The sequence below is a fragment of the Pollachius pollachius genome (assembly GCF_949987615.1).
Source record: "Pollachius pollachius genome assembly, chromosome: 6".
Lineage (NCBI taxonomy): Eukaryota > Metazoa > Chordata > Actinopteri > Gadiformes > Gadidae > Pollachius > Pollachius pollachius.
The window spans coordinates 3,071,171-3,094,651 of NC_136939.1; the positions used below are offsets into that span (position 1 = coordinate 3,071,171).

Genomic DNA, 23,481 nt, shown 5'->3' on the forward strand with positions numbered 1-23,481 from the left:
TGCAGGTGTAGCCATTTTTATGATTGGTGGAGAGTTGGGTTGTTTCCATAGCAATCTGTTAAAGGTGTGTGTGTGTGTGGCAGGACGAGGAGTGTGTGAGGCCAGGTGAGGCATGTGACCTGTCCTTCCTTGAGAAGCTTGAGGACACGCTAGGAGGCCACGCCCACTTTGTCACGTAAGTCCCTTCTTCTCTCACATGCATACATGCACACACACACACACACACACACACACACACACACACACACACACACACACACACACACACACACACACACACACACACACACACACACACGCACGCGCACTGTACCCTCTGACAAACCTGACGACGATTGTGCGTGTGTGTGTGTGTGTGTGTAGTCACAAGCTGGCCAATGGGAAAACTCGCAGGGTGCTGAGCCGCGAGGAGTTCAGACTGCTGCACTACGCTGGAGAGGTCAACTACACCGTCACCGGTCAGCTGTCAATCATCTCACTGCATCATTATCCATCAGTGTTGCATTAGCGTCATCCGCCGGGCTGCGCCTCGGCTCGACCACGTGTGGAGGGTTTCGGGACGGAAACTGTAACGTAGGGCTCCAGAAGAGAGCTGCATGTGTGAATAGGGAAGATCACTATTGACTAGATACAGTGAACTCAGTAATTGACCTGGAACTATTTGGGAAAGGGGCTTCATTCTGACCGATTACAATTGAACTCAAACGCAAACCCCTGACCCTTGACCCCTGACCCCTATGCTAATGCTGATTCCAAAAAAATCATTGATATCTCCAGGTTTCCTGGACAAGAACAACGACACCCTGTACAGGAGCCTGAAAGAGGTGAGTCCCAAGCACCCCCGACCCTAGACCAGATAGGTCCTGGTCCACTCAGAACCCTAGACCAGGTCCTGGTGCCTCAGAACCCTGGACCAGGTCCTGGTCCCTCAGAACCCTGGACCAGGTCCTGGTCCCTCAGTACCCTGGACCAGGTCCCGGTCAGAACCCTGGACCAGGTCCCGGTCAGAACCCTGGACCACGTCCCGGTGCCTCAGAACCCTGGACCAGGTCCTGGTCAGAACCTTGGACCAGGTCCTGGTCAGAACCTTGGACCAGGTCCTGGTCAGAACCCTGGACCAGGTCCTGGTCAGAACCCTGGACCAGGTCTTCTTAAGAAGCTGCAGGACAGTTGAGGACTGATTCTCTCTCATAGTTTTATGTTCTTTATGTTTTTAGACATGAGAGAGAGAGAGAGAGAGAGAGAGAGAGAGAGAGAGAGAGAGAGAGAGAGAGAGAGAGAGAGAGAGAGAGAGAGAGAGAGAGAGAGAGAGAGAGAGAGAGAGATATGAATGACCCAAGAAACATCTTACTATGTTGCCACAATGTTTCCTCTCATGACATGTGAACCTTCGTGACTCTCTGCAGCTCATGTGTCAGTCTACCAATCGCATCGTGGAACACTGCTTCCGCAGAGGCGAGGTGGTTGACCAGAAACGTCCTGAAATGGTTTGAAATATACTCCTTCTTTTCTCCCCCCCCGCTCTCTCTTCCCCCCTGACCCTTCCTCTTTCGGTTACCTTCCTCAATCTCGCTCAACCACCCTTTCCCTGCTTCTCTCATCCCCGCTCTCCTCTCTCTCTCTTCCCCTCTCTCTCTAACACCCACTGTCTCTCTCTCACCCCCACTCACTCAGCCATGTTAAAGTAGTGTAATGTATGAGTAGTGTAATGTAGTAGTAGTAGTAGTGTAATGTAGTAGTAGTAGTGTAACGTTGTAGTAATGAAGTAGTAGTGTAATGTAGTCGTAATGGAGTAGCAGTGTAAAGCAGCAGTAGTGTAAAGTAGCAGTAGTGTAATGGAGTAGTAATGGAGTAGCAGTGTAAAGTAGCAGTAGTGTAATGTTGTAGTGATGTAGTAGCAGTGTAAAGTAGCAGTAGTGTAATGTAGTAGCAGTGTAAAGTAGCAGTAGTGTAATGGAGTAGCAGTGTAAAGTAGCAGTAGTGTAATGGAGTAGCAGTGTAAAGTAGCACTAGTGTAATGGAGTAGCAGTGTAAAGTAGCAGTAGTGTAATGTTGTAGTAATGGAGTAGCAGTGTAAAGTAGCAGTAGTGTAATGTAGTAGTAATGGAGTAGCAGTGTAAAGTAGCAGTAGTGTAATGTTGTAGTAATGGAGTAGCAGTGTAAAGTAGCAGTAGTGTAATGGAGCAGTAGTGTAACGTTGTAGTAATGGAGTAGCAGTGTAATGTAGCAGTAGTGTAATGTAGTAGTAATGGAGTAGCAGTGTAAAGTAGCAGTAGTGTAATGTTGTAGTAATGGAGTAGCAGTGTAAAGTAGCAGTAGTGTAATGGAGTAGCAGTGTAAAGTAGCAGTAGTGTAACGTTGTAGTAATGGAGTAGCAGTGTAATGTAGCAGTAGTGTAATGTAGCAGTAGTGTAAAGTAGAAGTAGTGTAATGTTGTAGTGATGGAGTAGCAGTGTAAAGTAGCAGTAGTGTAATGTAGTAGTAATGTAGCAGTAGTGTAATGTAGCAGCAGTGTAAAGTAGCAGTAGTGTAATGTAGTAGTAATGGAGTAGCAGTGTAAAGTAGCAGTAGTGTAATGTTGTAGTAATGGAGTAGCAGTGTAAAGTAGCAGTAGTGTAATGTTGTAGTAATGGAGTAGTAGTGTAAAGTAGCAGTAGTGTAATGTTGTAGTGATGGAGTAGCAGTGTAAAGTAGCAGTAGTGTAATGTTGTAGTGATGGAGTAGCAGTGTAAAGTAGCAGTGGTGTAACCTGGTGTCCTGGTGCTCTGCAGGCGGCCACCCAGTTTAAGAACAGCCTGACCAAGCTGATGGAGACCCTGATGTCTAAGGAGCCGTCGTACGTCCGCTGCATCAAACCCAACGATGCCAAGCAACCAGGTGGACCCTCCTCCACCCAATGTGTCAATCAAACACCTTAAAGGGACAGTAAACCCAAATCCGATATTATTATTTATTAATTTGGGGGGGGTCATGCTTAACTGTCTTACATGATTGGGAACATATTAATCTATGACACTTTTCCACTGTTACTTGAATGAGATAGTTATTTGTAAAAAATGAGTATAATAAATGTTTTAACCAGCCAACCAGTTTTGAACGTTCCACTCTGCTCTGAAGGCTTTCGGCAGCGGTTTATTTTGATGTCCACATCCAAGAAAGGGTCAAGCTTCTCGAACATCATGATGTAACACCTTTCATATACAACATCGCTCATCATGAAGAATTATAAATATACAAACATGCCCCCACTCCTCCTAGAACTCTCAGCCAAAAAGGCATTTTTGATCATCTCGTTGTGTCCTATTCCAACCAAAACAGGGAGTTTACTCACGCTTTAAGGTCGTTAACCTTGTGTGTCTCATTCCCTTTGGGCTCTCTGCACTCTATGTGAAACAGAACTCAGAGGGTTTGTAACTGGCTCAATGTGGATGTGGGGTTTGGTGGATGTCAGCCCTGGCTGTTGGATTCTGCTCCCTGACTCCATGTGGCCCTAGCTGTCAGACGCTGTGGCGCTGGTGGCTCCTCTAACGCCGTCCGTGTGTCTTTAGGGCGGTTCGACGAGGTGCTGGTCAGACACCAGGTGAAGTACCTGGGGCTCATGGAGAACCTGCGCGTCAGAAGGGCGGGGTTCGCCTACCGACGACACTTTGAGGCCTTCCTTCAGAGGTGATGACCTATGACCTAACGGAGTGATGTAATGACCTAGTGTAGCAAGGACCTAGTGACATTATGATGGTGTATGATAATGTAGTGACGTCATGATGCAGGGACGTCATGATGAAGGGACGTAAGGATGTCATGACGGAATGATGTAATGATTCATTGACCTAATGTAAATGGTGTAATGACGTAATGACCTAATGATTCAGTGACCTAATGTAAATGGTGTAATGACGTAATGACCTAATGATTCAGTGACCTAATGTAAATGGCGTAATGACGTAATGACCTAATGATTCAGTGACCTAATGTAAATGGCGTAATGACGTAATGACCTAATGATTCAGTGACCTAATGTAAATGGCGTAATGACTTAATGACCTAATGATTCAGTGACCTAATGTAAATGGCGTAAGGATGTCATGACATAATGACTCAGTGACATAATGATGTAATGATGCAGTGACGTAATGTAAATGGCGTATCGTCTCTCCAGATACAAGCCGCTGTGCCCTGAGACATGGCCCGTGTGGCAGGGAGAGCTGGCTGAAGGTGTCTCCACCCTGGTCCAGTACCTGGGCTACAAACCAGAGGAGTACAAGATGGGCAGGTACCTAGTACTGACTGAATACCCTGTAGTACTGAGTGAATACCCTGTACCAGAGGAGATGGGAGGTACCTTGTACTGACTGAATACCCTGTACCAGAGGAGATGGGAGGTACCTAGTACTGACTGAATACCCTGTAGTCCCAGAGGAGATGGGAGGTACCTAGTACTGACTGAATACCCTGTAGTACCAGAGGAGATGGGAGGTACCTAGTACTGACTGAATACCCTGTAGTACCATATGAGATGGGCAGGTACCTAGTACTGTCTAAGTACCCTGTAACGGGAGGAAGTGAATGCTAATATGGTGCTATTGGGCGGAGCTGCTGGGAATGGTGATGAAGGTGATGATATTGATGATGATGATGATGAGGTGACCAACTCTCCCCACAGGTCCAAGATCTTCATCCGCCTGCCCAAGACTCTGTTCACCACCGAAGACGAACTGGAAGCCAAGAAGCCCGACATCGGTGAGTAGAGAGGGGGGTGGGGTCAGACCTCCTGAGTAGGCACTCAGGGTGGAGTCAGACCTCCTGAGTAGGGTCTCAGGGTGGGGTCAGACCTCCTGAGTAGGCACTCAGGGTGGAGTCAGACCTCCTGAGTAGGGCTCAGGGTGGGGTCAGACCTCCTGAGTAGGCACTCAGGGTGGGGTCAGACCTCCTGAGTAGGCACTCAGGGTGGAGTCAGACCTCCTGAGTAGGGCTCAGGGTGGGGTCAGACCTCCTGAGTAGGCACTCAGGGTGGGGTCAGACCTCCTGAGTAGGGACTCAGGGTGGGGTCAGACCTCCTGAGTAGGGACTCAGGGTGGAGTCAGACCTCCTGAGTAGGCACTCAGGGTGGAGTCAGACCTCCTGAGTAGGGACTCAGGGTGGAGTCAGACCTCCTGAGTAGGGACTCAGGGTGGGGTCAGACCTCCTGAGTAGGGACTCAGGGTGGAGTCAGACCTCCTGAGTAGGGACTCAGGGTGGAGTCAGACCTCCTGAGTAGGGACTCAGGGTGGGGTCAGACCTCCTGAGTAGGGACTCAGGGTGGGGTCAGACCTCCTGAGTAGGCACTCAGGGTGGGGTCAGACCTCCTGAGTAGGCACTCAGGGTGGGGTCAGCCACCCTGCGTGGCGCGTGACGGTGGAGCGTGACGGAGTGTCTCTGTGTTGTGTTTCAGCGTTGATCCTCCAGACTTCATGGAGAGGATACAGAGAGAGAGCCAAATACAAGCGCATCCGAAACGCAGGTCAGTCACACTGTTATACACATTATATACATGTTGGACCTGCTCGCCACCATCACTGTTATACACATTATATACATGTTGGACCTGCTCACCACCATCACTGTTATACACGTTATATACATGTTGGACCTGCTCACCACCATCACTGTTATACACGTTATATACATGTTGGACCTGCTCACCACCATCACTGTTATACACGTTATATACATGTTGGACCTGCTCACCACCATCACTGTTATACACGTTATATACATGTTGGACCTGCTCACCACCATCACTGTTATACACATTATATACATGTTGGACCTGCTCACCACCATCACTGTTATACACATTATATACATGTTGGACCTGCTCACCACCATCACTGTTATACACATTATATACATGTTGGACCTGCTCACCACCATCACTGTTATACACATTATATACATGTTGGACCTGCACGCCACCATCACTGTTATACACATTATATACATGTTGGACCTGCTCGCCACCATCACTGTTATACACGTTATATACATGTTGGACCTGCTCGCCACCATCACTGTTATACACGTTATATACATGTTGGACCTGCTCACCACCATCACTGTTATACACATTATATACATGTTGGACCTGCTCACCACCATCACTGTTATACACATTATATACATGTTGGACCTGCTCACCACCATCACTGTTATACACATTATATACATGTTGGACCTGCTCACCACCATCACTGTTATACACATTATATACATGTTGGACCTGCTCGCCACTAACACTATCACATACATTATATACGTGTGTGTGTGTGTGTGTGTGTGTGTGTGTGTGTGTGTGTGTGTGTGTGTGTGTGTGTGTGTGTGTGTGTGTGTGTGTGTGTGTGTGTGTGTGTGTGTGTGTGTGTGTAGTCATAGTGATCCAGGCTGCGTGGCGTGGAACAAAAGCTCGCAGGAGAGCTAGAAGACGACGAGATGCAGCCAACTTAATACGAAGGTAACGGGATATGTACTGGACTTTACTGAAATATAGTGAAATATACTGGAATATAGCGACAAATAGTGAACTATACTGGACTTTACTGGAATATAGTGAAATATACTGGACTATGGTGAAATATAGTGAACTATGCTGGAATATAGTGGAATATACTGGACTATAGTGAGATATAGTGAACTATGCTGCAGCCGCCCCCTCCATCTGGAATGCCCTCCCTGCCCCTTTCTGTTTTGTTTGTTTTTGTTTCGTTTTTATTTTTGATTTGTATAATTTAGCTGCTATTGTGAAGCTTCTTTGAGCATTGGGAAAAGCGCTACCCATATTTGGGGAATTATTATTGACTCCACTGGAAAAAAGTGAAATATACGGAACTTTTACTGGAATACGCTGAACTATTTCCCACAAGTGGGTAGCCACTGGGTGCAGAAGAAGAAGTGAGTCCTCAGCGTGTGGTGGTGTGTGAGCAGCCTGCCCTGTGCCCTGATAGGCTGGTTAAGGGCTTCATCCACCGCCACGAGGAGTACGGCCCTGACAACGACTACTTCCTGGACCACGTGCGCTGCTCCTTCCTGAAGACGCTGCGCAGGAACCTGCCCCGCAGCGTGCTGGACAAGAGCTGGCCCAACCCGCCCCCCTCCCTCACACAGGTACTCCTGAGTCTGACACTCATTAGTGGAACACACTCGTTAGTAGAACACACGCGGTAGTATAACACACTGGTTAATATAGCACACTCATTAATATAGCATACTCCTTAGTCACATATTCGTTAGTATTACACACGCGTTAGTCTAGTCACATACTCGTTAGTAGAACATACTCGTTAGTCACATACTCGTTAGTAGAACACACTCGTTAATATAACATACTCGTTAGTCACACACTCATTAGTTTAACACACTGGTTGATATAACATACTTGTTAGTAACACACTCATTAATATAACATACTCGTTATTCACACACGTGTTAATCACACACTCATTAGTCACACACTCGTTAGTAGAACATACTTGTTAGTATAACACACTCGTTAATAGAACACACTTGTTAGTCACACACTCGTTAGTCACACTCTCGTTAGTAGAACATACTCGTTAATCACACACTCGTTAGTCACTAAATCGTTAGTATAACACACTCGTTAGTCACATACTCGTTTGTATAACATACTTGTCAGTCACATGTTCGTCAGTATAACATACTCGTTAGTTAGGATATTATTATTATATTACTATTATATAATGTTATTATGTTACTGTATTATTATATTATTGTACTGTCTTATTATTATTATTATTATTATCATTATTATTATTAGTGCTGGGCAAAGATTTAAAGTTTTAATCGCGATTAATCGCATAGTATTGGTGAGTTAATTCGCGATTAATCACACTTTTAAAATTATATTTTAAATCCACTCTAATTGAAGTTAAATGAGATTATCAAATGGAATGACACATTATCATTCATACCAAATGTACTTAATAAGCAAAAAATAGGTCAAGTGATCTCGATGGAGTTTTATTGACTCATTCAGTGTGGGTTGAAAAGGAAAGTTACCGAAAACCACAGATTTGGAATTGGGAATTGTAGTGAGGCAGTCACCAATTCCAGTCAGTAATTGAAAGTTAAGTGGAACTAAAAACAAAAAAAATTTCTGATATGAATGTTGACATTCTGTGGGCCTAACCTTTCAAAATCAAAGTAAACAAAAGAAAAGAGAGAGAATGTGCATTAATGCGTCAATGTGTATTAATCACGTTCAAATATGATTGCATTTACGCATAATTAACGCGTTAACTTGCCCAGCCCTAATTATTATTGTATCATTATATTCCGTTATTATTTCATTGTATTAATGTTGCGGTGCTGCAGGCCTCAGAGGAGCTGCGTCAGCTGAACATGAGCAACATGGTGAGGAAGTTCTGCCTGAGGATCCTCCCGGAGTGGAGGAAGCAGGTACCGTGACATCATCCATCACCCTCTCACTCGCTCTCTCACTCTTTCAGTAACTCATTCACTCTTTCACTCACTCATTCATTCTCTCACTCTCCCACACTCAGTCATTCATTCACACACTCCCACCCTCACTTTCTCACTCATTCATTCACACACTCCCACACACACCCTCTCACTCCTTCATTCACTCTCTGCCCCACACTCACTCATTCATTCTCTCACCCCCCCCCCCCCCCCCCCCAGATGGACCAGAAGGTGGTGGCCAGTGAGCTCTTCCGAGGACAGAAGGACAGCTACCCTCCCAGTGTCGCTGCTCTCTTCCTGGGGACACGCCTCGGTGAGCACACACACACACACACACACACACACACACACACACACACACACACACACACACACACACACACACACACACACACACACACACACACACACGCGCACACACGGACGCACGCGCGCACGCACACACACACAGCCCACCTTGTGTAAACTTTATCTCTCTCTCTCTCTCTCTCTCTCTCTCTCTCTCTCTCTCTCTCTCTCTCTCTTCCCCCCCCCCCCCAGAGAGCGAGCAGATCAACCTCAAAGTGGTCCAGACCCTGGGCAGTGAAAAGGTCCAGGTAAACTACCCTGAATATCTAATGTCAGGTAAACTACCCTGAATATCTAATGTTAGGTAAACTACCCTGAATATCTAATGTCAGGTAAACTACCCTGAATATCTAATGTATCCAATGCTACTCGCTACCTAGGTGACTTCTTTTGGGGTCCCCCACCAACACCCCGCAGGCTGCCGGTGTTAAAAATCTGGTTCAATGCAAAATTGGTCACCAAAGAGTCACCCCTCCTCCTCCTCCTCCTCCTCCTCCTCTCCTCCTCCTCCTCCTCCTCCTCCTCCTCCTCCTCCTCCTCCTCCTCCTCTAGTACGGGGTGTCAGTCACTAAGTACGACCGACGAGGCTTTAAGCCCCGCCCCCGCCAACTGCTGCTGACGGGCTCAGCGATCGTCTTGGTGGAGAAGACCAAGATCAAGCAGAGGATAGACTACGACGCACTCAGAGGTCGGTTTCTCTCTACCTCTCTCTCCCTCTACCTCTCTCTCTCTACCTCTCTCTACCTCGCTCTACCTCTCTAGCTCTACCTCTCTCTCTCTACCTCTCTCTATCTAGCTCTACCTCTCTCTACCTCTCTCTCTACCTTGCTCTATCTCCCTCTCTCTACATCTCTCTACCTCGCTCTACCTTGCTCTACATCTCTCTACCTCTCTCTACCTCGCTCTACCTCTCTCTCTCTATACCTCTCTCTCCCTCTCTCTCTCTCTACCTCTCTCTCCCTACCTCTGTATGTTTGTGTGTGTGAGTTTGTGCTCGGTGTGTGTGTGTGTGTGTGTGTGTGTGTGTGTGTGTGTGTGTGTGTGTGTGTGCATGCACGTGTGTGTGTTTGTGTGTGCATGCACGTGTGTGTGTGTGTGTGTGTGTGTGCGTGCGTGCGTGCGTGCGTGTGTGTGTCACCATTTCAATGTGTTTCTCAGGAATCTCAGTGAGCCGCCTCAGTGACGGGATCCTCGTTCTGCACGTGCTCTGTGAAGACAACAAGCAGAAGGTACCACTCTGACCTCTGACCTCTGACCCTAACCTTCACCCTGACCTGACCCCTGACCCCTGAACCTGTGTCTCTGCCAGGCGGACGTGGTGCTTCTGTGTGATCATGTGATCGAGGTCGTGACAAAAGTCGCCATGATGGCCAACAAGGTCGACCAGGTCAACGTGAGCCAGGGCAGGTCGGTGCAATAATCAATAAATATCCTGTTAGTCTCTGATCAATAATCGATACGTATCCTGCTAGTCTCTAATCAATAATCAATATGTATCATGTTAGTCTCTGATCAGTAATCAATATGTATCATGTTAGTCTCTGATCAATGATCAATTCGTATCCGGTTAGTCTTGGATCTATAATAAATACATACCCAGTTAGTCTCTGATCAATAATCAATACATACCCAGTTAGTCTCTGATCTATAATTAATGCATACCCAGTTAGTCTTTAATCAATAGTCGTTTGTCTGTGGTGCTGAGCTGAACAATGAGCAGATCAATACTCGCCGGTCTCCGCTGTGTCCCAGCATCAGGTTCTCTGCTGCCCGCAGCAAGGAGGGCGTGGTGGACTTCACCAGGGGCCCGGAGCAGAAGGTGGCTAAGGGGAAGCATGGACACCTACTGGTGGTGAGGAGGGGCAGGGGAGAGGGAGGGAGAGAGAGGGGAGGGGGGAGGGGAGGGAGGGGAGGGGAGAGGAGAGGGGAGAGGAGAGGGGAGGGGGAGGGGAGGAGAGGGGGGGGGGAGAAGGGGGGGGAGGGGGGGGAGGAGAGGGGAGGGGAGGGGAGAGGAGGGGAGGGGGGGAGGGGAGGGGAGAGGAGGGGTGAGGGGAGGGGGGGGGAGGGGGGGAGGAGAGGAGAGGAGGGGTGAGGGGAGGGGGGGAGGGGGGAGAGGGGAGAGGGGGGAGGGGAGAGGGGGGCAGAGGGGGGGGGAGGAGGGGAGGAGAGAGGAGAGGGGAGGGGGGAGGAGGGGTGAGGGGAGGGGAGGAGAGGGGAGACTAGTGATGGTGAGGTGGAGAAGGGTTAATCGTTCATTAATAGTTCATAGTAGTTAGTATTTAATAATAGATAATAGTTCATAATTGTTATTTCTTAATAATAGAAATAAGCTAATAATAGTTAACATTACTTAGCAGTTGATAATAGATAAAAGCTTAAAATAGTTCATAGTAGTTAGTATTTAATAATAGATAATTGTTAATAGTAGTTCATATAGCTACATAGATCGTAATGAGTATGTTCATCTCTTTCGTTTCAGACCGCCCGTCAAGTGTGACTCTAAAGAATGACTGATTCATTCATTCATTCATTCAATCATTCATTCATTCATTGACCAATGAAGTTTCCGTGTTCTTCTGAGGAGCCGAGCAGAAACTGAAGTCCTTCTCGTTTCCTTTTGTCGCAAATATTATTTTTGTTCTATATATTATTTTAGTATTTTTTAATATTATAACACAGCCACTCACTGACTCACGCGTCCTATTAATTCATGTTGCCACATAATCTAACGGATGATGTCAACTACATCGTGTCTAATGTTTTGATTAACCAATCTTTTTGTAATAATAAAATTATATCTTAAATGAAGTAAAACGATCAAAGAGGCTCTTTCTTTATTGAAAATTCACACCAAACAACGTATACATTAATTCAGTTAAATTAAATAAAAATTCCTTAAAATAAATATTCAGTAATAAATATGTCAATAAATATAATATTATGTTGTGTAAAAGGCTGATGTTGGGCTCAGGATGATGAGATCGAGATCCAGTAAACACTAAACACTAAAAACACTTAAAACACTGAACATACTAAACACTGAAGGCTAAACACTGAACATTGAATACCAAACATTGAACACTGAACATTGAACACTAAACACAGAACATACTCAACACTTAACACTGAACACTAAACATACTAAACACTTAACACTGAACACTAAACATGCTAAACACTGAACACTAAACACTAAACACTAAACATACTAAACACTAAACACTGAAGACTAAACACTGAACACTGAACACTAAACACTAAACACTGAAGACTAAACACTGAAGACTGAAGACTGAACACTGAACACTAAACACTAAACACTAAACACTAAACACTAAACACTAAACACTGAAGACTGAAGACTAAACACTGAAGACTGAAGACTGAAGACTAAACACTAAACATACTAAACACTGAAGACTGAAGACTAAACACTGAACATACTAAACACTGAAGACTGAAGACTAAACACTGAACATACTAAACACTGAACACTAAACTCCTAACACTACTAAACACTCTAAACAAACTAAACCTACCAAACACCTAACACACTGAACCCCCGCGGTGTGGTGGGTCGCTCGGGGGGGGGGGTCTTAGTGCAGGGCGGGGACGCCCAGCAGGGAGCCGTGGCGCCTGGCCTCCAGCAGCAGCAGGTCCCGGGCTGTCTTGGTGAGGTAGAGGTCCAGGTCCCTCAGGACCACGTACATCTCCAGGCGCCTCAGCCACGCCGTCTGGGCGCTCCGTCGACCGACGGGGGACCGGAGGACGCTCTGGGAGTCAGTGGGGGCCCGGTCCTCCTCACTGCTGCTCACGCCCTGCAGCTGGACGGAGGACGGACACAGGCAGAGGGACGGACATCTTAGAAACAGCGTAATAGCTCGAACCTCCCCTGAAGACGAGTCTATTCAGACAAGCCTACTCCCTTCGAGTCAGTTGCATTCTTGGGACTGGAATGACTCTTTTCTCTCTGTACACTGTTTTATTATTTTATTATTTTATTTATTTGCTTGCTCTTATGTCTTGATTGGTGAATTGATTGTTTTGATTGTTTTTGATTTTGTAAGGTGACCCTGGGTGTCAAGAAAGGCGCCCATAAATAAAATGCATCACTATAATTTTTATTATTAAATAGAATAGCATTGCATGTCGTGTGAGTTTGTGTGTGTGTGTGTGTGTGTGAGAGCGCGTGCGTTGTCATGAGGAGGGCCATAAGGAAGCAGCATGTTTTCAGTACCAGGGTCTGGAGACGTCTCATCAGGTCTCTGAGGTCCAGCTGGACGTGGTGGATGCTGTCCGGGAGGCTCAGGGCTGTCTTGTCCCCTCGGGGGGCCCCATGCGGGTGGTTCTCCGCCAGGATGTGCTCCCTTATCCCCTGCAGCATGCTCCAGTAGATCTGGAGGCTGTCGGAGGCCTCACTGAGACGCTCCCGCTCCTACAAAACAACACATCTTTAGACGCCAACCTCCAGGCTCAGACTCCAACCTCCAGGCTCAGACTCAAACCTCCAGGCTCAGACTCAAACCTCCAGGCCCAGCCTCTAACCTCGTGCCCCTAGGCTCAGTCTCTAACCTCAAGGCTCAGTCTCTAACCTCCAGGCTCAGACTCAAACCTCCAGGCTCAGACTCCAACCTCCAGGCTCAGACTCTAACCTCCAGGCTCAGACTCTAACCTCCAGGCTCAGACTCTAACCTCCAGGCTCAGACTCAAACCTCCAGGCTCAGACTCAAACCTCCAGGCTCAGACTCAAACCTCCAGGCTCAGACTCCAACCTCCAGGCTCAGACTCAAACCTCCAGGCCCAGCCTCTAACCTCGTGCCCCTAGGCTCAGTCTCTAACCTCAAGGCTCAGTCTCTAACCTCCAGGCCCAGCCTCTAACCTCCAGGCTCAGCCACTAACCTCCAGGCTCAGACTCCAATCTCAAGGCTCAGTCTCTAACCTCGAGGCCCAGACTCTAACCTCCAGGCTCAGACTCTAACCTCCAGGCTCAGACTCTAACCTCCAGGCTCAGACTCCTACCTCGAGGCCCAGCCATCGGTGGAGGTCAGTTGAGAGGGTGGGGAGGTCGTTCAGATGGAGACTCCTGTCTTCAAAGTGTGCGTCTCCCAGCTGCTGCTCCTTCTACAATAACAACAACAACAATGTAAACAACAAGAAGGTTCCAGACTGTATGTACAGACTGTCCTTTAAAGTCATAATTCTCTAAATAATACATAAATAATAGAAAAAATATAACTGAATTAATATTAATATTAATACATTGGCTCCACCCCCAAGCCTTACATGGACTTCCTCCCTTAACGATGCATTGCCTGAGGAGCATTAGGCAGGAGTGCTTTGGGGCAAAAGGGAGAGCGTGCGACCACATGGGGCCTAGCATACTACAGAGAGCATCTTCGTGAGCTTCTGTGAACATTGTACGGCCAAGAGAGACCTGGAACTTTAGCGATTACCGGTGTGCCGACCGATTTGTTTGAGGACCCTCCAAGTCAACGACCCCTGGACACAGACTACAGACTTTGAATTACCCTTTTCCCCACCCTGGTGATAACTATTTACCTATTTATTTATTTACATCCCAAAAGGGGGATGTAAATAAATCCCCCTTTTGAACTGTGTCGCTTGATCTGTTTAACTTGGTGGCGTGGAAACCCAACACCCTCTGGCCTGCTACAAACCATACAGTCTATTCTGATAGATAAAATACTGTGATCAATAAAGTACTCTGATGAATAAAATATTCAGATTAACAAGGAGCTGGTTCTGATCTCAAACTGAACATACATATCTGGGTGAAGAAGAGGGATAGAAACGGAGAGACAGATACAGAGAAAGGAGAGAGAGACAGAGAGAGACAGAGGGAGAGAGACGGAGAGACAGAGACATAGGGAGAGAGGGAGAGAGAGAGAGAGAGAGAGAGACACAGGGAGAGGGTGAGGGAAAGAGGGAGAGAGAGAGAGACAGAGGGAGAGAGAGAGAGAGCGAGAGAGAGACACACACAGGGAGAAGAGAGAGAGACACACAGGGAGAGGGTGAGGGAAAGAGGGAGAGAGAAAGAGAGAGTGTTAAAGAGAGGCAGGTAGAGGGAGAGACAGAGATACAGAGACAGAGAGCGAGAGAGACAGGGAGAAGGTGAGGGAAAGAGAGAGCGAGAGAGAGAGAGAGAGAGAGAGAGAGAGAGAGAGAGAGAGAGCGAGAGAGAGAGAGTGAGAGAGAGAAAGACAGCGGGGAGAGAGACAGTTCTGACTCACAAAGGTCCTCAGCAGCTGGCTGACTCTGGTCCTGGCGAGTCTTGTGAGGTGGAGGGAGTTCCTGTACCCCCCCTCCTGGGGGGAAGGGGGGGCCCCGTAGACCAGGGCCAGGAGGGATAGCATGAGGAGGGTCTGGATCCAAGCAGTCATCTGTAGGAGGAGACAGGTCATTAAGGAGCAGGTAGGGGTTGGACAGTACAGAGACAGGTCATTAAGGAGCAGGTAGGGGTTAGACAGTACAGAGACAGGTCATTAAGGAGCAGGTAGGGGTTAACAGTACAGAGACAGGTCATTAAGGAGCAGGTAGGGGTTAGACAGTACAGAGACAGGTCATTAAGGAGCAGGTAGGGGTTAACAGTACAGAGACAGGTCATTAAGGAGCAGGTAGGGGTTAACAGTACAGAGACAGGTCATTAAGGAGCAGGTAGGGGTTAACAGTACAGAGACAGGTCATTAAGGAGCAGGTAGGGGTTAGACAGTACAGAGACAGGTCGTTAAGGAGCAGGTAGGGGTTAGACAGTACAGAGACGGGTCATGCAAAACAACATTTTTAACAAATATTTTTTAGATAGATATAAAAAAATATCTTGTGTATAAAAACATTGCTTTTGCATTTAACCTCTTCAACTCTTGCTATTATTTGAATTAGCAATGCCCTATAAAGAAGGCAGTATGGAACCATATTATATAGCCTATATATATTATAACAAGAATTCAGCATAAAATGTACAAAATAATTCATTCAAATTGCTACCATTCACTTCTTTCATTTCTAGAAAACGGAAGTTATATCTAACAGTAGTGACGTTGCTAAAAGTAATTATTGCAGCGCTGCCTTCAACACAGTGTGCTGTTTGTTTTGAAAGGTACGTGTGTTTGTGTGCCTGCGCGCCTGTGTGTAATCACTCTGTACATTGAACTCAAACACACTTAACCAATAACTACAACAGATCCTATGTATAACAATCAGCACTCTCAGCTGGCCATACTTTCCTAATGTTGAGCGTCTCCCCACCGAGAGACGCCGACAGAGCTATGGTTGGTTCCCCCTGATCTAGACCCCAAGAGATGAGGACAAGAGAAGATGAACAGCCTTACCTTGTGGTAGAGGGTTATTGTCTGTGCAGCGACATGTTGCGCGGCAGTATTTATCGAGTACTGGTCTCAGTTTTGGTTTCTGTTGGAGTTTTTTTTACTTTTTACAATAATGATTCACGCGAGAGGAAGTACCTGCGGTGGGACATTCTCCTCCGCTTGCTGTAACAACAAGTGTCATGTGCTGAGGAGGGCGGCATGGTACGCCTACTGGGTCTGTCACCGCCACTGGGATCGGAGCTGAGATTAGCCCCCGGGTTTGAAGTCAGACCAGACCTGCACAGCTGACACAGTGTAGTTCACTCAATAAAATGTATTCAAGATCTCGTCATCACGTCATGTTGTGAATAACAAACACGCAGCCGTACAGAATCAGGTTGGTTTAATCGAGTCTGTTTTTAGGCTCCTCATCGCGTATAGAAGGGGATTGTTAGAAGACGGTTTCAAAGTAAAAGTTCAAATATTCCAGATGGAATCCTCTATTTTCGGTGTGTTTTTTTTTTGGGAAAGAAACCCTGTTGCAAATAGTTTTACATAATCTCGCGCTCAAAATGGACATCCCTTTTTTTCACAAGCGTCTCCCCCCTTTTGATCTGGTCACCACATCTATTTCCAGAGCGTTGTGGATTTCATCATCACTGCTTCTAGTTTCCCTCATTCTCAAATCGCTTCCCGTTTATTTCATGAGTGGAAAACATGAAAGGAGAGAACCTACCGTTCCGTCTCCTTGGCCTGTCTCTGTGTTGTGAAAGCAGCGGTCTGGTTTCCTCGCTGGGTCTCACCCCAGCGTCGTCCCATCAGGGACTTTCTGAGCAGATGGATGCAGCCAGTCTCAGTTTCTTATCTTAGTTTCACCTCAGAGGGGACCGTCTCTGTCAAACCCACAACCAGGTATTGACTTTGAAAAAAACTTTTTAATGAAACTTTTGGCAAAATATACTTTTGTTTTGGCTTTGAAAAGGGAGTAAGAAAGAAAAAATAACATTCTCAAATTTGGTGAAAGACATGAGATTTTGATCCATATATAACAAATAACAATATATAACAAATATGTATGTATTTAGGACATATAGCCGATTATAGAAATATATAATCAGCAGATATATAATCAAAAATGTAGAAATCAACATGGAGAATGACAGGTGTACCCTAAAAAACCCGGACCAGGGGTCAGAGTTCAGGGTTCGATGAGGTGAGCAGAGTGGAGCTGATCCTGGCTTGTTCTCAAGGCCGAGGGACACTTCTGTTCACCAAAGCAGTGCACAACATCAAGGAAAACACAGAACGTAAGTCTCAGACAGCCGTGTTGTTCCACCAATACAGTGCCATGTATTCACTCTATCTGGCGACCTCAGAATCAGAAAGGACCCAGAGAGGAACGTTTTCCCAGTCCCAGCCTCGAGGTCACGCGAGGTAAGGGACAGAAATTTGTTCCCTGCCAAGGGAGCTGTGTTGCTCCCACGTGATTGGTTGGCCCAGTGCTCTATACAACAACAGCTTGTCTGTGCTTGTGCAGGTGTTTGTGAAGAGGCCAGGGTCGCCACGGGGACCGCAAGGGGGCCGGCTGTTTGTCGACCCCGCTCAGGCTGGGATGGGGGGGCTATAAAAGGCCCTGGGTCCGGCCAGAAGCACCACAAGTTGCGAGCGTCGTCTTTCCCTGCACTTCCTGTGTTGTGAAGCGCCGTAACCGCGGAGATGTTTGCAGTCGTCACAGCGTTGTGTCTCATGGGTCTGTCCACCAGCATGGCGGACCACCACCAGGCCTGCCGTAAGAACGTTTCTATTCTGCCGCTCTGCTGTGTATGTGTGTCTTCATAGCTTTGTAACGTCTGTTTGAGTTGCACTCATATCCAAGCTTGTTGTTTCGTAGATTCGCCCAACATGACAGGGACTATTGCCATGGTAAGTCGTACGAAACCCCCCGACCAATCTTCTTCTCGATGAGAACAGATGGAGAACCCCTGAATCCTTTCTTACTGCCTTTTTCCTTCCCCAGTCTGATTTGAGGAGCGGAGCCAATGTAGTTGCCGAATTTGTTTACGATCCCTTGGCGAGGAAACTCCGCATGAAGACCGCCCCCTGGCCCGGTTTCGTCACGACCAACTCGTCCAGGAACCTGGACCTGCTCCTGCTCTTCGACCAGGTACCCCTTCTGCCCTTTGTGTGTTTGTGCCCTCGTTTGAAGCCTGGGGTCGGTTCTCTAAGGGGGTCCCCGTGGTTCTCCCTGACAGGGGGTCTTCTATGAGATCGACAGCAAGAACCAGAGCTGTGAGAAGAAGGTTCTGCACTCGGCCGTGAGCTCCATGGAGGTGCTACCCGACGCCAGCTTCTTAGTGAAGACCACTCTGGGGAGCGAGACTGTGGCCGGGGAAGGACTGACCCTCAGCATGTGGAAGGGCACGGTACCCAAGACCCAAGGTGAGGCCCCTGAGCCATGAGCTCATCCTAGGCTTTGAGATCGTCCTCCGTTAACCTGTTAAGCCCTAGGCCTATTTCACATGCCTCCTGCCCGAAATGACATGCCCAAAATTAATAGAGTATGCCTCCACAACTACAAGGGCTATATGAATAAAGTTGGTTTCAAAAAGAAGGTAACACCTGTGAGGTGGCTGCAGAAGTGTCAGAATCAATATAGATGTTACTGTGTCAGAGTAAACTCAGCTAGAACATAGGAAGAAATGTCAATTTTCACCTAGAGAAAACACATTATTTAGAGTGAATACCACCTTGAAACTATGGGATAGTAGCCCAGAACCTTTAGGGAAACATATAACAACATCTGATGAAAACCCTGTTCCAGGATAAATGCTAATAAAGTGAATTAAGTGATTTTAGAGAAGTTTTAGTACAGGTAGGTCCAGGCGGACTAAATGGTGCAATTTGGGCACTTTCAGTGCCCAAGGTCGGTGGAGCCTCAGCTTTCATATGACATATAGTTTGTGTGGGTGGCATGAAGTAGCGAAATCGGCGGCGGCCAGTATGCGCGCATGCATGTTTTGCGTGTTTTGCTACGGGCTCATTTAGTTGCTTGGTGTTAGAATTGTGTTTTCTTTAGGTAAAAATGGTTATCATGGGCTCTTAGCCAAGCTTCTTCCAGTTATCTGGGTATGCACCATGGACATGTTGGAGCATGGTGGAGCTGTTTACAGCTGTTTACAGCACACGTTGGCACACAGCCTAGCGATTGTAATACTTGCACTTGGTTTTATGAACATCTTTACTGTACCGACAGCGATATATTGTTTCACTTCTTATGACAAATGTACTTATTGTAACAAATGCACTTATTGTAAGTCGCTTTGGATAAAAGCGTCTGCTAAATGCCCTAAATGTAAATGTAATGTAAATGTTGGCGCAGCTGCCTCCGCCCCCGGGGTCGCTCGGGTTTAAGAGGTTAATCCCGGACAGGATACCTGCCTGGGTGTTACAGCAGAGAAGACAGGACCGCGATAGAATGAAAGAGCTCAAAAAGAACGAAAGTGAAATAAGAATAAAAACGACTGACCGATAGTATCCTGAATAGTCTCAACAATAACAATTAGATCGGTAGCTATGAAGGTGCAAAAATAAAAATAGAATTGAAGATGGTTTGATAGTGGCCTTGTTGGTGAAGGGTGACCCCGTTGTTTACCTCATTCAAACCCCTTGCCACGGGACGCCACCCCCACCGAGCCCTTCCTCTTTGGTACCTGGGCTGAACGGGCCCCTACCTGGTCGCAGACAGACAGACAGACACATGCATACATGCACACATACACACATACAACTATACATTATGACTATTGTGGCAACCCGGTTCCTAGGTGTCTGTTCTCACGGCAAGTACCACGCTCTGGATCCAGGTTTAAGCCGCAGTCAGCGTTTATTCACAAATAATAGAACTGACCAAGAAATACAACACTGAGCCAGGGTCTCCACGAGCCTCCTAGTCTGAGGTGTATCAATGGTCCCCTCCTGGTTGGTATTCCTCCCTCCGCCCCGGAATGAGTCCTCGGCTGCCTTTTAAGAGGTCCGCCCGCTCGTTTCCCCCCTCCGGCCAGGTGTTCCCCATCTGGCTGATGAGGGTGAGGAATGTGGTGCTCTCTGCCGCCGGCTAGTGGATGGCGGCGGTACACGCCCTCCACCACTAGCCCCCGGATCCTCCTGGTGGGGAGCGGGTTGTCACACTATACATTATATCTGTACATAACAGCTTTACATTATATCTGTACATTACAACTATACATTATAAGCGTGAGATTGAGAGCGAGATTGAGAGGGTGTGTTTGGGAGTGTGTGATTGAGAGAGTCTGATTAAGGGTGTGTGATTGAGTTTGAGAGTGTGCTAGAACAGGAGTGAGACGTGAGAGGCTAATGGTCAGCTCCCCTGTTTCCAGATACTTACTGCACCGCTGTCACCAAGGGGTGCATGCCCGTCAGCACCACCTACACCTCCAACTCCTCCATCATCATAGTCAGGTGGGTGTGGTGACAAACACCTTAACACTTACCATTGGCTGCTCTTCATGATGTATATCTATATCTATAGATCTATATAGAAATCTACATTGACATTTATAGACGTACACAATGAAAACTTTTGTGTGTATGTGTATGTGTGCGTGCGTGCGTGTGCACGTGTGCGGGTGTGTGTGTGTGTGTGTGTGTATGCGTGCGTGCGTGCGTGCGTGTGCGTGCGTGTGCAGCCACATCCAGGTGGAGACTGAGATCAAGGACCCGGAGAAGCTGTGCGTGCCATCGTTCTGCGAGGGCGAGGAGGTGGACACGCACGACGGCTCCAGCCACACCTTCTTCAACCTGCTCTTCTAGCGCTCCCTCTGCCCCTGCCCCCTGCGACCCGGTGCAGTACCGCAGGGGGCCACTAGAGCCTCTAGGTCTCTCAGCTCTGTAGGTCCGCTCCTGGGACCGCTGTGGTGCCTGTAGCACCTAGCGCTGCTGCTCACAGTAGTTAGAAGTCTTTGAAAATAAAAATGTTTTAAGACAGAAGTGATATTGTGAGCTGTTTTCATTGTCTTGTACCAGGCAGTTGATTTCCAGATAGTCAAGGTAGAAGAAATAAAAAATCCGGATCAAATGTACTCCGTTGGGAAGTTACGTTATGTGTGGTTCTGGTGGTTTTATTTACAATTTGAGACAAAGAACTATTACTATTACAAATCTACCGTGGCCATGTTACTGCTGTGTTCACCCTGGGACATAGCCCAAATCCAAACCAGTATACAAGTACAACATTCATAGACCCCAATAAAATGGCAGTGGCCTATATATTTATCTAGCAATAGTATTAACAGTAATACTCTGATTGTGTAGTAAATAGACCATTAAACCTAAACAGATTGAAGCGTTATGTAGGAGAGAACACCGCACGACCTAGGATGAAAAACAAGAAAGGGCAATCGTTAGGATTTTTTACGCACACAGAAATATATATATTCATAAACGTGTGTGTTTTTGAAGTTCCAAATGACATTGCAACACATATATTTGATATTTGTGGGAAAAAATAACGAAAGCCAATTCACATAACAAATAGATAAGGAAACTATGTCGGTAGTAGTTATAACCGTAATATTTCTTGGGCAGTATTACTGATAAAGTCCAACAAGAGTTATTTATTTCTGCCTCCCAACAAAAGCCTGAGCGCTGCATTACCCCACTGCACCACCAGGGTGCCCGGCGGGCCTGCAGCGGCTAGCGGAGCGAAGCCACCGGGGGCGCCCGAGAACACTTGACCCTGAGCGGACGCAGACAGCCAGACATCCGGGCTGTGTAGTGGAAGATGGCGACACTACTCCTCCAGACTGATTGGATCAAAAACTGGGAAAAATCTGGAAAACACGAGTTGTAAGTCACAACATTCAGCCATAACTCTAAGAATAAGTTTTCCATGAGAAATTGCTGAAAATAAGAGTGGCCAGATTTGAGCGTATCGTCCTGCTCAGCGTGGTTAACGGCTAGGCTAGCTGCGGTACTAGCAGCTAAAACCAGTGTATGTGAATGTAGCTAACGGCTAGGCTAGCTGCGGTGCTAGCAGCTAAAACCAGTGTATGTGAATGTAGCTAACGGCTAGGCTAGCTGCGGTGCTAGCAGCTAAAACCAGTGTATGTGGAGGGAGCTAGCTGCGGCAGCAAGACTGCTCTGCTAGCTGTGTCACTTATTTTGGGGGGATTTGGTAACTCATGGATGTACCTCGGGGTTGGACCCGGGAATATTGTTATTTTATGAGCTCCCTCACTTGGCATCACTTCCTAATCGAACTAAGATGTCTTGTCCAACGTTACTGAACACATTTTACAAGCTGGGCACCACCGTTAACACGCCGTCTAAAGGCTCGTTATTAGCATATAGGAGCCCATTACCGGTGACTGCAGGTTAATTAGTGGGGTTATCAAAGTGAGTGGATGGCGGTCAGCGGGGAGTTAGTTTGATTCGTGTGCAGCTCGTCTAGGTCCGGGAGGACCGGAGGAACTGTTGCGTCTGTGCCTCCTCCATCGGCTCCGTACCGGAGAACAAGACAATCATATTAAACGGGGAGATTTCACGATGTAAAGAGTGGTATTAAAGATGATGGGGCATTACGACCACATATCTTCCATCTGGCCGTAAGATCTGAGTATCAAACATTCAATCTTTTGAAAAAGCAGAGCAACATAGGCCTATTAGGGCAGACTTTTATTTCCAATGTCTAATAAAATCGACTTGTTAAAAGTATTCTAAGTATTCATGGCGTTCCTGATGTTAAAAGATTTCTCCATAATATTCCTAAAAACCCTCCTTGCTAAAATATATGGAAAGGGGTTAAAGGGGTAGTTCGGAATTTTGGACATAGTGCCTGATTCCCAAGTTAGCCTTGGTGTTCTTTATCACTGGAGACAGTTCAACACATTTCGTTCAGTCCTTCTAGTTGCAGAGTTTGCTCGTGCTAGGCTAGCGCACGGCAACGGGCAATACCAGCCTGCTAATAAAACAGTCTTACCCACTCCACAGTACACCCGAGGCAAATCAACTATAACGCCAGACGGCCGATGTAAACGTCTGTGTTGATAGAATAATGTTAGAAATAAAACCAACCTTGCATTGCATTTTGATGGACTTGCTGTGTCTCAGCAACAGTGTTATATTCCTGGTAGTAGGCTACGGCAGCGGCGGACTGATACCTAGGTTAAATTCCGCTGCTGCTGAGAAAGTAGTCTCTCAAAATGCGATGATTCATGCGATGCGAGGTTAGTTTTATTTCTAACATTATTCTATCAACACAGACATTTACATATATAGTCTGGCGTTATAATTGATTTGACTCGGGTGTACTGCG

The 23,481-nt window shown here is 46.9% G+C and overlaps 4 protein-coding genes across 6 annotated transcripts in view; 3 read left to right on the forward strand and 1 right to left on the reverse strand.

The window, feature by feature from the left end:
- Positions 1-11,629, forward strand: part of LOC307076985 (unconventional myosin-Ic-like) — a 31,670-nt gene extending 20,041 nt beyond the window's left edge. The window contains exons 15-33 of the mRNA XM_079738219.1: positions 84-175; positions 364-458; positions 778-824; positions 1,407-1,487; positions 2,772-2,877; positions 3,549-3,666; positions 4,157-4,270; positions 4,661-4,737; positions 5,429-5,497; positions 6,403-6,487; positions 6,978-7,137; positions 8,368-8,451; positions 8,695-8,788; positions 9,016-9,071; positions 9,376-9,511; positions 9,982-10,052; positions 10,133-10,230; positions 10,576-10,675; positions 11,303-11,629. Of these exons, the coding sequence (XP_079594345.1) occupies positions 84-175; positions 364-458; positions 778-824; positions 1,407-1,487; positions 2,772-2,877; positions 3,549-3,666; positions 4,157-4,270; positions 4,661-4,737; positions 5,429-5,497; positions 6,403-6,487; positions 6,978-7,137; positions 8,368-8,451; positions 8,695-8,788; positions 9,016-9,071; positions 9,376-9,511; positions 9,982-10,052; positions 10,133-10,230; positions 10,576-10,675; positions 11,303-11,320 (1,701 nt within the window). The 3' untranslated portion in view covers positions 11,321-11,629. The remainder of the gene's footprint in view (positions 1-83; positions 176-363; positions 459-777; positions 825-1,406; positions 1,488-2,771; positions 2,878-3,548; positions 3,667-4,156; positions 4,271-4,660; positions 4,738-5,428; positions 5,498-6,402; positions 6,488-6,977; positions 7,138-8,367; positions 8,452-8,694; positions 8,789-9,015; positions 9,072-9,375; positions 9,512-9,981; positions 10,053-10,132; positions 10,231-10,575; positions 10,676-11,302) is intronic.
- A 147-nt stretch (positions 11,630-11,776) lies between these two features.
- Positions 11,777-16,265, reverse strand: LOC307076987 (interleukin-27 subunit alpha). Its single transcript, XM_079738221.1, has 5 exons — positions 16,173-16,265; positions 15,075-15,224; positions 13,843-13,944; positions 13,061-13,258; positions 11,777-12,647 (listed from the first exon to the last, which is right to left on the reverse strand). Exons 2-5 carry the CDS (start codon positions 15,222-15,224, stop codon positions 12,420-12,422), a joined length of 678 nt encoding a protein of 225 aa, XP_079594347.1. The 5' UTR covers positions 16,173-16,265; the 3' UTR covers positions 11,777-12,419.
- Positions 16,266-17,812: 1,547 nt separating this feature from the next.
- On the forward strand, positions 17,813-20,978 carry epd (ependymin; the record flags this gene model as incomplete). Its single annotated transcript, XM_079738222.1, has 6 exons — positions 17,813-17,937; positions 18,040-18,071; positions 18,166-18,312; positions 18,401-18,587; positions 20,546-20,627; positions 20,855-20,978. Exons 1-6 carry the CDS (start codon positions 17,865-17,867, stop codon positions 20,976-20,978), a joined length of 645 nt encoding a protein of 214 aa, XP_079594348.1. The 5' UTR covers positions 17,813-17,864.
- A 934-nt stretch (positions 20,979-21,912) lies between these two features.
- Positions 21,913-23,481, forward strand: part of thoc2 (THO complex 2) — a 31,261-nt gene continuing 29,692 nt past the window's right edge. For all 3 annotated transcript variants that reach the window (XR_013811918.1, XM_079738216.1, XM_079738217.1), the window contains exon 1: positions 21,913-22,013. Coding sequence is in view for 2 of the 3 variants with exons in the window: in XM_079738216.1 (XP_079594342.1) it covers positions 21,949-22,013 (65 nt within the window). In the remaining variant the exon portion in view is untranslated. The remainder of the gene's footprint in view (positions 22,014-23,481) is intronic.

What these genes read in the sequence shown, in the direction of transcription:
- LOC307076987 (XM_079738221.1), bottom strand. Translation starts at nt 15,224, where the DNA reads ATGACTGCTTGGATCCAGACCCTCCTCATGCTATCCCTCCTGGCCCTG. An exon ending in ACCGATGGCTGGGCCTCGAG is followed by an intron (nt 13,259 to 13,842) that starts GTAGGAGTCTGA and finishes GTTGTTTTGTAG; the next exon opens with GAGCGGGAGCGTCTCAGTGA. An exon ending in TGAGACGTCTCCAGACCCTG is followed by an intron (nt 12,648 to 13,060) that starts GTACTGAAAACA and finishes TCCTCCGTCCAG; the next exon opens with CTGCAGGGCGTGAGCAGCAG.